The sequence below is a fragment of the Calonectris borealis genome, chromosome 2 (assembly GCF_964195595.1).
Source record: "Calonectris borealis chromosome 2, bCalBor7.hap1.2, whole genome shotgun sequence".
NCBI lineage: Eukaryota > Metazoa > Chordata > Aves > Procellariiformes > Procellariidae > Calonectris > Calonectris borealis.
Window position 1 is genome coordinate 155,931,470 of NC_134313.1, and position 13,123 is coordinate 155,944,592.

Consider the following 13,123-nt stretch of genomic DNA (forward strand, 5'->3'; position numbering starts at 1 on the left):
TCTTCATTTAAAGACTTTGCATTAAAATTCCTGTCCATATGTGAAATTGCTTATAAATTTTTCACAGCATCTCCTGGTTTTAACCTGGCTACGACAACAAACGTATTTTTACTCATTACTTCCCTACAGAGCAAGTATTCACCACAATGGTTCCACCACTAAATCAGAAATGGGGGTAACTGCGCTGAGTCTCTTCTGCAGGTTTCTTGCATGACCTCGGCTGAGAGAGTCAGGTGTCCAGCGAGCAGTGATGCAAGAATGCAGGCAAAATTTGGTGTGCGGGCTAAACCCTAGGCTTGCAATGTGTCACCATGGCCACAATGCATGTTAAAAACAATAAAAAATTTAAAAAAATGCAAGATTGCTTATTGCTAATAAACAATATGAAAGGAAATTCACACAAAGATCTTCTGACTCCTGGAAAAGGGGAGAGTATTAAAAAGAGCCTGAAGGCAAGCCCAAAGAATTTCTACTTCAGCTGGCACAAAAAGAAATCAGAAGCACAAAATACTGAAAAAATTGGTATTTTGCACCATTGTTATCTATCCTATAGGAAAAAGATCCCTCAAAATCCCCCCTTTGATTGTTGTTGTACTTCAAGATAAAAAAAGCTGAGATCTCTAAATAGACGAAATGTCATTCAAAATATTGTATACGTACATGTTACTGTTCAGTAACATGTTTCAAAAGAATTATTTTCTACTTTAAGGGCTAAGTATAATATGCATCTCATAGCTAGTGAGAAATAGGCAAATAGTGAATTTCTGCAGAAACCAACTTACACTTTTAAATTCTGTAACATGCACATGTTTACGTATGCCATGTACTATAATTTATAGAAGCATCTTTGATCAAGAAACACCTGGGTATTAGGCACAAGAGTGAAGAGAGGTAAGGAGAAGTGTCCAAACGCATCAAGTACTATAAAGGATGAAAATCACTATCTGCATTACCAGGCAGCCTGGAAGAAATTCAGTCTAGGAGTGGCAGATTTACAAATAATAAGATATGTGCATATGACAAGCAAGTAATACTTAAGTGAGAGCAGGATCAGAGCTTATATGAATAAAGTCAATGTCAAGTGCCTTTTGACTTTAATGTTTCTGGCTCAGGCTCATAATGTTTTACATTTAATTACTGCAACTATTTCAGAGATGTCTGCACAATTTAGCAACGTTTTGAAGCATATGCTTAAAAGCTCTGATGAATCAGAGCCTGAACTCAAAAATAACTATTTAGTCCTTACATTCACTCCCACAAAATAGGGAAAAAATTATCTGCACATGATAGAAAGATAAAACAGACAAGGCCAATATACACTTCTAGCATTTACAGCAGCACAACACGGAGCTGAGTAAGAACCATCTAAGTCTGAAAACATCCTCCGAGTGACTCAACTGAACTTACAGGGTTTCAACACCTTTCATAATCAGATCATAAATGACTTTCCCAAGGCCACACAGGAGTTTCTGGCTCACTGCTAGTCAGCCCTGCCTCTGAAGGCCAGAAAAATGTGGTTTTACTAAGTGAGAATTTTCTCGAGCAACATCTGTTAACAGCTCACGTTAGTTAAAGATGACTGGCTTCATCTTGCCGAACAAAATCTATCCTGTGACGCTTTCTTCAAAAAGGGTGAATTTCTAAAACTATTTGTTTTGGCTGTATGCTCCTTTTTTCATCTGAGCTTGCTTTGATCTGCATATATAAAGCTTCTAATAAAGCTGAATATCATTTTCATGTAAATACCGCATGCACATATATATTCAACTTGAAGTCCTCAGAACTGAGTAAAACTCCGAAGTTAAATAAAACTTGAAAAGGGCACCACAGGTCCCGGAGTGGGCAGTGGGGTCTGGACACGGCATCAGCAATCGGGAATTCTGGAGATCGGATCCCAGTGTTTCCTCTGACACCACCTTTAGGGGCTTTCTCTCTGCTTCCCTTATCTGCCCTTATCACATCTACCCTCCGCACACACTTACTACGGGCATTATTACTCTGTGTTTGCATAGTATCCTGCATACTAAAGGCGCTACTTAGCACCAAAAATTACTTGCTCTCATGACATCATGACATCGCATACCTTTTTACAGTACAAATACCTGAGCCCTCTGTAGAGTCATCAATTTTCATGTCCTGGTTTATTTCTACTATTAATGACACACGAGGGTGTTTTAGTAATTAAGGAAGGCGCAAATCACAGGAGTTTGAATACATGCCCATTGCCTAAAAGTATTCAAAAGCCCCCATGAAGATCCATAACTGGAAAAGCCAATGAGCAGAGGAGGAACTAATACCCCTAAAAATGCCTCATTTTAATATTTTCCAACTACACTAATAAAAGACAGAAGGTGAATTTAGTGCAAGTCATTAAGCAATGCCAAATGCAATTTACTATATTCTAGCATACTTAACAAATAAGATTTCTGGAATGACAGCTGATCCTTAAAAGAATGTAACCGTCTTCTGACCCTCGATGTTATTAAAATTCCAGTTATTAATCCTGTCTTATTGCCCCTTTGTTTTCATAACATTTTCATCAAGGATTAGGGAGATATTGTGAGGCTGGAAAAGCTTACATTTTCTTCTGTGATTCAGAACAGCTGCCATTCTTGTTTGGATAACCCTTCATCCATATTCTTAGTTTTACCCTTTGTGCCTTCCAGCCAAATCATACAATGCACCTTCGTTTTACAAGTCTTCCTTCATCCATTAGCAGCAGGAAATTAATGCAACAATCTAATTCTACCGCTATTTAGTTTTTTACAAATAGAACACATTAGATAGTAAGGCGCTGCACTGATCTACTCTTTTAAGTGCAATTGTATCCGAAGACCTTTACAATTTCTTATAAAGACACACGTTTAAAGGTTTTGAGCGTGATCAATTCCACAATATCTAATTCTTATTTTCTTTAGTTTCATTTTCAAAGAAGTATATGAATAGCAAGATACGCTGCAGAAGGAAATGTAAAAGCATCTGCAGGTTTCAAATGGGCTCTTACTTTATGCTGTAGGTTTTTGCTCATATTCGGCTAAAAAAATTCCCTCAGCAATAAGCTATTATGTGCAGCCTTGAGTACTATTCTATTTAAACATCTCAGATTCTCAGCTCTAAAAGCTTTTACAAAAGACAGATGGACTTTTCAAAGGCCCAAATTACAAGTATGACTTGTCCAAGAGAAGAGCTGCAACATTAAAAAAAAACGCAAATGAGGATTAAAAAAATTACCTTTTTATACAATCATTAAAACAGTCTTAAAATACAGAACTCAATTCCCGGACATAAGATGAAATAAACTAATATAAAGCAAAGAAGAAGCTGACAGGTGCATATCAGCTAGCAGGTGCTACTTCTGTTTTATTAAGATATTGCTGACACATTCATAACAGGCTCAAGAGACAAGAAAAATAAGAAAATTCATGTACTTCACACCATTTGTGGTAATTATCTAGCTTCAAGAAGTGGCAGTGTACAGGGGTGGGCTTTTATTTTGCTATTACTATAGATAATTACAGGACTTGCAAATTAAATCTTAGATCTGTATTAATTGTACTAACTAAGCAATAAACAGTATTTCTTTGCCAGGAACCTAAGCAAGTCAATAATGGAGCTCAATGCATTTCTCATTAAGACTCTTGTATTAAAATGTATAAAAGTAATTAGAGAGTCAACCTAAGATTCACAGAAATTATTTTAATACAGATTAAACATATGAAGTAAAGTTACTTTCCACAGTATTAAACGTGGAACTATCACTTTCCCTATATTTAAATATGGAACTATCACAGTACACTGCCTTTGCATGACAGTTACAAATCATATACTGGTATGATGCATAATAAAGAAATCTTAACTAGCTCTTATCGCATAAGCATTAACACTAGGGCAAAACAAAGAGCTGCCTTGACCTCTAAGCAGATTTTAAAATTACTGTACATTATTAGGAAAATCAAGAAAGTATACAGAAGTATTGAAAGGCCCCTGGATATATAGTGGAATATAAAAATAAAATCTTTGTTTTATAGACTTAGAAATATTTACAGTGAGGTTTATAAATTAAAATTTCCAATTGGAATTATTCTTTCGTCTTTCATAAACTCAAGTGTTTAAATTTTGCAAAGTTTTTTTTACAAAAGCTAGCTCAGTTGGCAACTAAATTAATATTAAATCATCAAATTAACACAGCTATATACTGATTTGGTCTTAATAACAATTAGTAACATTTCCACAAATGTGCTTTCCCCAGAGCACAAAACTGCAACCAGAAGTAGAAAGACTAACAAATTATCTGTACAGACTTCCTTCCTGAAACAGGGACAATTACCAGTTTGAAAACAGTGAAATCTAAATGTGATGGAAAAAAAAAGATTAATATTAGCAGTAGCCAAAAATTAAACTAAAGAAAAAGATGGAACTGCAGTCATTTCTTTTTTCCTTCCTTTCTTTCGAGGGGATCGAGTGCTCCCTCAGTAAGTTTGCAGATGACACCAAGCTGGGTGGGAGTGTTGATCTGCTGGAGGGTAGGAAGGCTCTGCAGAGGGACCTGGACAGGCTGGATCGATGGGCCGAGGCCAACTGTATGAGGTTCAACAAGGCAAAGTGCCGGGTCCTGCACTTCGGCCACAACAACCCCAGGCAACGCTACAGGCTTGGGGAAGAGTGGCTGGAAAGCTGCCCAGAGGAAAAGGACCTGGGGGTGCTGGTTGACAGCGGCTGAACATGAGCCGGCAGTGTGCCCAGGTGGCCAAGGAGGCCAATGGCATCCTGGCCTGTATCAGAAATAGTGTGGCCAGCAGGAGCAGGGAGGTGATCGTGCCCCTGTACTCGGCACTGGTGAGGCCACACCTCGAATCCTGTGTTCAGTTTTGGGCCCCTCACTACAAGAAGGACATGGAGGTGCTGGAGCGTGTCCAGAGAAGGGCAACGAAGCTGGTGAAGGGCCTGGAGCACAAGTCTTATGAGGAACAGCTGAGGGAACTGGGGTTGTTTAGCCTGGAGAAGAGGAGGCTGAAGGGAGACCTCATCGCGCTCTACAACTACCTGAAAGGAGGTTGTAGCGAGGTGGGTGTTGGTCTCTTTTGCCAAGTAACAAGCGATAGGACAAGAGGAAATGGCCTCAAGTTGCTCCAGGGGAGGTTTAGATTGGATATTAGGAAAATTTCTTCACTGAAACGGTTGTCAAGCATTGGAACAGGCTGCCCAGGCAAGTGGTTGAGTCACCATTCCTGGAGGTATTTAAAAGATGTGTAGATGTGGTGCTTAGGGACATGGTTTAGTGGTGGACTTGGCAGTGCTATATGTTAACGGTTGGACTTGATGATCTTAAAGGTCTTTTCCAACCTAAATGATTCTATGATTCTATGATTCTATCCACTAAACCATGCTCTTACCAGTCTGTTGACTCATTAATTGCAGCTTTAGCCCATCCACCAGCATCAACAGTGCCAAACCCAACATCATCATGGGAACTGGATGACGACTGGTCAGAGAGATGAGGAGGGAGTACCGACAGCCTATCATCTTCAATAATGACAGTGTCATCTTGGGGCATGTTCACCGTTGGAGACAGCTGATATTTACCTGAACAATAAAAGGGAGAAAAAACCCAAAAACTAAATAATGGCAGAGAGTGCCTTGAATAATATATAATCACAGCTGATAAAATGTCATGTCAAACTGCAATGCTACTGATAAGAGTGACACAACACAGATAATAAAATTAACTATGCCTCACTTTATACACACCTTCCTATGCAGAGGTCTGAAAAGTAATATACACCAGTTGTATCTGCGGCCTACTGCAAGAAGATCACAGAATCACAGAAGGGTTGAGGTTGGAAGCGACTTCTCATCTGGTCCAATCCCCCTGCTCAAGCAGGGACACCTACGGCCAGTTACCCAGGTCCCTGATGAAATGGCTTTTGAATATTTCTACTCCACCAGCTCCCTGGGCAACCTGTGCCAGTGTTCAGTCACCCTCACAGTGAAAAAGTGTTTCCTAATGTTCAGAGGGAACCTCCTGTGTTTCCGTCTGTGCCTATTGTCTCAGGTCCTGTCACTAGGAACCACTGAAAAGCACCTGTCCCAGAAAATAGTATCTTCTCTTGCATCAAATCATTTGGTAGAAACAAAGAATGAGTTCAATGGAACAGGGACTAACAGAGCTCATCACTTCTTCTGATCAATCTTGCCCTAATGAAATTTGAAACTTGTTTAATTGCTATTGGGAACTTGGAATGCTTTAATACTGCCTCCACAAAGGTAAGAATTGTGAAAGGTGATGAGAACTCACAGCTAAAGCTAAACCAAATTTTCATTCTCTCCTTTAAAAAATAATCTGGAGGCACATATGCAAAATCTGGAAAAAAAATTTACGTAATTCTATTACCACCCAATTCAAGTAAGTTTTAACACTGTGGTCAAAATGCTTTAACTAGAGCCATCACATACATGAAAGAGACATAGTAAAGACTCTTTATTACAGAACAGAACATTATTCTGTCTGTTCAGTAGCAGACTTCATCAGGTTAATTTCTGAGAGTAGCAGTTAAAAAATGATATTTAGAGGATTCTTACAAACTAGTAAAATACTGTTTCCAAGTAAAAACCAGTTTTAATGTACATATAAATATTATAAACCCACTACCACTGCTGCTTTTATAGGGATAAATATACATATATAATATATAATTACATTTTCCAGTCATCATTTCAATGCACAAGATTGTATAACAATTTTCAAACTGCTGTTTAAAAAGCAGAAGCAACTTTTAAACCTATAGAAAACTTTATGCCACCAAAACAGACTTTAAGGCTATAAAGAATATAAGAAGGAATATTTTCATTGCAATGCTTTGCAACATAACTATGGTTAAACCTGAATAAATCTGTTTTTCAGGATACATGCATGAGATACAGAGTCGGGAGGATGGGTGTTATATAATATTACTTGGAGTAGAATATAGAATTATCACCATTTAAAATTTTAACTTGGAATAAAAAGAGGTTATTTCAGTATCTAGAAACACTAAGCTAAAACTTGCTCTAAGGAAAATAAAGATTTGCAAATCTGGATGAAAATTATTTAGTTATCTGAGGCAGTGGCTAATTATTCAAGTGTGATTCTTTCATATTACCTGCACATAATTTTTTATGTGATAGAACATCTTTAAAAATATTTTCTCCTCCTGGATAAAAAACAAACTGTAAATTATTCTAGAACTATTATGCACTGCAGTAATAATATATAGCAAAACTTATATTTCCATAACATAAACTGCTTCTATGGAAATATTTTCACACTTTATTCTTCCTACAGATATGGAAAAATTGCATAGGATTAGGGGAAAAGAATTTTCCCTCTTTTCTGGAAAGGTTTCAGTTACCATCACTATCTTTGCATGCAATTTTTAAAAAACAAGCAAACAAACAAAACCTTATGTATAAAGAGCTAGCTAAAATCATCGCTGCACTAGAGAATACATTTTGTATAGCTTTCAAAGGGGGGAAAACTGGCTTCAAAAGAGATCACTGAAGGCGGCTGAAGACGTGGCTGGAAGAAAAAGGTGCTGCATGGTGAACATCTCATCACTGTCAAACTGAAATGAATGTGTTCAGTTTGCATAACAGCTGATTCTTTGCCCAGCAATAGTTTCTATGATGGACAGGTTAATGTTTAGCCTCGTAATGTACTTCTTTCCAAACATAGTGCCTACAAGACTGTTAACTCTGTAGTTAATAATGTCTCCAAAGAATTGATTGTGAAAAGGTATAACCTTATGGCATTCGGCAGATTGAACTTCCCATTTGAGAGGCTACAGTAATTTTTAACTTTTCACTACCCTTCTTTATATCTGACAAGGGTGAAGGCTGACATTTTAATAGTTGCTTTGGAATTAAGAAGAAAACCCATCTGACGTGCCTATGCTTTTCACTGCAGATGAAGCTAAAAACAGGTGAAAGGCTTCACCTCCAGCAGATGGTTAGACAGACCTCAGCACTGGAGGTCTCAATATGTCCTTTGTAGAGAGCTCAGCTGAAGTGGACAGAAAATACCCTTGGAGAAAGCAACTCTGCAAGCATTGTGAGAAACATTATAAGGCAACATCAAAGGAACTTCAAACCTAGTAATCATCAGTATATTTGACTGATCTACGAATCTAAGACGTTGCTCGAGCTGTCTACAAACCTCTCCAAGACAATAATTTTCCCGTGGGCTAGAAAAGTGCTATAAAATTTAGACTCTGAATACACTTCAAGTCCATTTTTGCATATATTAATTCAACTTCAGCAGGGTAATCTGTAATAATATGTAGTATTTTGGACGGTGTAATAAGGAAGGGAAAACATTCTCCCTTTCAAGTATGTCTCATCTCAGGACAATGAGCCTCAAATTTGTTGAACAAGTTACCAATCTAAACAAGCGGAGCCTTAGGACAATACCACACTATGGGATAAGAAGGGTTCCCATCTTTCTGTTCAGAAAAAGAAGTCTCAGAGCTCCACTACCAAATGGCTGGTCTCCAGGTCTATGAAGACTTTCAGCTTAGAAGGAAAATTATCCCAAACAGCAACACTTCAAACCTGTAATGGTATAGGCCTATAATAGACCAGAAAATAGTTTGGACCTGAATTAAACCACCAACATAAAGCCCTCCAAAAAAACCCTGAGCATCCACAGTACATAAAATGAACAACAGGCTTACTCATGAAGAACTTTACTCCAGGTCCTTTTAAATCTTGAAAATCCCTGAAGTTTGGTTAATCTGTTTGCTGTAATAACTTGGCTCCCATACTACACTGCATTCTCATGGTACTTTATCTGGCTTGGTTCTTGTGCTTTTGCTATTCCTTTTTCTTTAACGGAAGGTCTAAGAAATCTGTTGAATACCCTTACGATATGTTCAAAACCAAGTATTACTTTATGAGTGACTCTCATAAGCATTTTGATATCGTGGGATTCAGACCAATAGTACACCTCAAGCCTCTTCCACAAGTAGAGGGCCTTTCTTGCTCTGACGTGGCAAGTGATTCCTAACCTGCCTGACCAAGAAATCAGCAACAGCTACTCTGTGATGAAGAATGACATATTAACCAATGTAATAAATAGAGTAATAAATAAGAGAAATCATAATAAAAGAAAATAGTGTTAATGATGATAATAATAGTGATGAGAGTTCCTACGGGAGAGATACAGAGAATTGTGCAATGAACAACTAGAATTTCTCCAGATCTTCACTTATTTATTTTTCACTAACAGCATATTTGTTACCAGCAATACACTGAGTTTTGGCAAAATTTCCCATAGATACTCACATCATCTAATTTTCCAAGCGAAAGAGAGGTGGGATTGGGAATACATGTGTGGGGAATGTCTAAGGACAAAAATGTCTCCGCTATATCCAGGCTTTGGCTCTCAAGAGAGTGCTCAGATCTGTCAAGGCTATTGTAGCGGACCACCACATTCTTATGAGATTCCTGGCCAGGGAACTACATTCTGCTTGTAAAGGGTTATTTTCATTTCATTGACACACACTATATCTCTAGCTAAATTTTTTTCAGTTAGTGCTTCCTCCTGATTCTGTCCTTAAGATAGCAACTATTTATGTAGAGAATGAAGTATTTCCTGTTGTGTAGGAACTATCAAATTTTACAAAGTTCTGGGGGATCCTTCAGGATGAAAAGCAGATTCAGTGCAAGCTATTGTTATTCTGTGTACCCCCTGATAAATAACTTCTGTATAGTCACCGTTAGCAACAAAACCCACCATGTTCATAAAAAAAAACCAGCAACTAGAAGAAAGAGATGAAAGAGGACTTTGTACTGAGCTGTTTGTTGAATAAGAATGATTTATATAGACAGCAGCTATGTATTTGCATATTGCAAAACTCAGGAGCATAATGGATGATATACAAGAACGGTGTATCAGAAGAAGGCTTGAATTTTTAATCATAGAGCCAAGCAAACCAGCATAACACAGTTGTTATTTTGAATGTACTAACGACATGCGACCTGAAAATATTAAAAATAAATAAATAAACATAAGGGCTTATTATAGCCATCTAATTCTTAGAAGAGAAGACCCATTTGTATAAATAAAAAACACCTCGTCAAAACAAAAATGTCATGCCCTGAATACAGAAAGTGGTATCTCCTCTCCATCAGAAATTTTCAGTGAAATACTATCGAGTGAAAAAGCATAAGAAAATCTATAATAGCAATAATCATCTAGAACAGTAGATCAACCTAAGAATCGTCAGAAACATTAAAAGATTTATGTAGCCTTTTTGCAGTAAGCAAACATTATTTTACATAATTTAAATCATGTTCTAAAATTGGTATTTTATTCCCACTCTCACAGCAAGGCTCTGACAACCAGTTCTTGCTGTCAGTTATGGATTGAAAGAGTAAGGAAATTGTCTTAAATACCTTTCCTGAAAATTACATTAGATGTATTTAAAAGAAACAAAACTCTCTTAGAAGTTTTGTTCCAACTTTAGGCAACGACTGAAAAGAGCCAGCATTTTCCAGACCCTGAATATCACTTCTGAATAGTCCAACTGAGGAAGGAAGAAAACTCAAAATCCATCAATTTTATCCAATACCAAAAGAAGCAGAAAGACCTACTCCTTCACACATGAAATCAAACTGTGACGTCCTCACCGCAAGGTACCGAGAGTACTACGAGTTTACATAGCTAAATCCATTGAGGGGTAAATAAAAAGACGTCAGGTGATTCAGAGAGCCCGTGAGTCAGAGGGGTCCTCGATATGGGGAGAGCACTCAAGGGAATCAGCACTGCATAAAGCACTCCTTTTGGCTTGTTTTCATGGTCAGGACCGGCATGGGAAGGTACAGACCTCCAGACTTCCTCAGCCAGATTGTTCTTAGGATTAATCCTCACTTTTAGGACAACTTTCAAGAAAGGAGGAAAACTCTGGAAGCATCATGTAACACCACATATACATCCTCAAGAAAATAAAAAAAGTTCTGAGTTTTTTCTCATTATCAATGCTAATAGGACAGGAATTCCACCGCGTAAGAAATGATTGAGTCTTACAAATGTTAGTTACTCTGAAACAAGCAACTGTACCTCTCTCTCCCAACAGGTAATAATACCTCTCTGTTGTACGGCATGCAAGAAAACATGCATGCAATAATATCACAAAAGATTATAAACACTGCAGTTTTAACTTAGTGGTACTGATTAATTCAGAAAAATTAGCATATTAGAAAACTGACTGCTACCTAAACACGGGGTTTAAACATGACAGCTCTGTGAAGCTGCCGTGATTGCAAATGGGAATGACCCAGTCCTGGCAAGACCAGTTTTCAGTTATGCTGGACAAGATCACATATACTACGAGGTTCAGGCACAATTTGATTTTCCACGTGCTTACAACTAAAGCATCAATGGATTTAAGTCACAACCAACCAATTTTCTACATAGTTCCTGGTTTCTGAAAACAATACAGAAAAACGATGATTCAGAGGAACTCAAAACATCAATTTCAGGTTATAAAACACTTACAAAATGCAGGATGGATTTTTTTCCCTATATCTACATTGCAGAGGTATCCAAAAGCATTAGATTTTAAGAGTTTGGAAAGATTTTTTTTTTGTTGAAACGTCAGTTACTAGCTACGGCTAAAGGGATGATACCAGACTGATGAACCACTAGTTCGATTTGGCACAGCAAGTCCTGTGTTCCTTTGATGTGGAAGTAAAGTGCATTGCTGACACACATGCACACAGACTCTCTCAGGGTTTCTTCTCCCATCACTGGACAAGGTGTTTAAGCGATAACTCGTTAACGCTTATATGAGCTTTATGTGTAAATCCTCTGCAACACTGATGGAAAAAGCAGAAGGTAGTGCTTTGCAAATGTTCTATCTGAAGCCTTGACACCACAAGAACTAGTCCCTTCTATGGGAGAGTAGTGCTAAAGACTTAAAATTATTTTATCACTCCTTAAATTTGTCAACAAATAAATGGTTTTTTAAAATTGTTTTCTTTAAGAGCATATGACTTTGGGTGAAAAGTTTTCATGCTTCCTTGATTCTCAGGTATACAATTTTTCTTCTGAGCTGCACAAAATGTAATGCAATAGAACAGAATATGATTTATTTCTAGTTACTGTTGCCCAAATGCACAAAAAAAAGACAAAGGACTTAACTGAAGAAATATCTTAAATAGCAAATTTCTGAATTTTCAGAGAGTTTAACAAGAGTGTTATTCTGCTACCACAAAGAAAAAGCAAACCCCAAAATACAAAAATTTAAAAATAAAAAACCAACAACTCCAAAAGAGAGTGAAATATACATACAAACTGTTGACTGGAAAAAGCCTAAGTGGTGGAGTTTCATTTTCTAAGGCTGAAAATCAATCTGAAGCAATTAAAAACTAAGTTCAGCCTTGCTTCATATCAAGTTTATAGCAGCATCTTCTAATATATTCTCTGTGTGTCAAGCACACTAAAAAAAGTCCCAGATTTAATGTCTATGTCTTATGTTTAAAACTTGCAACTCAAGCAAGCAATCGTTGTGTCTTCTGTCAGGTGCGATTTTCGTCAAGCTGCTTTTTGTGTTTAAATTTGAAAATCCTTTCAAACTAATCCCATCCTAGTCAGTAAATCCGACCACTCCTGTGGCAAGGCAAGTCTTTATTGCCTAGCTCTATACATCAGAAGCTGAACTGCGGCAGAACAACCGCTAATAACCTCATTATCCACTGGGGCCATGCAGATGGTATGGCACAAAATCTACACAAGGGATGCTTAAAATTAGTTAAAAGGTTTTAAAATTGGTGTCCTGCAAAGCAAAAATCCAAACATATTAATGAAATGACCTAATAAGCATAAATGGATGCAAGTTTGCCTTATTTATTTTTGTACTTTAGTATGACTGAAACAGAGGAGAAGAAATGCTGAAATTAATTACAAATTCCCATGAGACGCTGACTTTCATGTGAATGAAGACTCAACATGGAGATTAGACCAACCAATAATTTATTGTCCCAGATCAGGCACTGAAAAACTGTGTTAAATGCTCCTGTTATTTGTTCTATTACCTGCCACAGGATACGAAATTCACTTTCTAATTCCATTTGACTTTCTTTTTCA

At 37.4% G+C, this 13,123-nt stretch overlaps 1 protein-coding gene across 8 annotated transcripts in view; it reads right to left on the reverse strand.

Annotated features, from left to right (window-relative positions):
- Positions 1-13,123, reverse strand: part of PARD3 (par-3 family cell polarity regulator) — a 470,848-nt gene that overhangs the window by 156,138 nt on the left and 301,587 nt on the right. For all 8 annotated transcript variants that reach the window (XM_075144058.1, XM_075144059.1, XM_075144057.1 and 5 more), the window contains one exon: positions 5,394-5,583. In XM_075144058.1, coding sequence (XP_075000159.1) covers positions 5,394-5,583 — 190 coding nt within the window. The remainder of the gene's footprint in view (positions 1-5,393; positions 5,584-13,123) is intronic.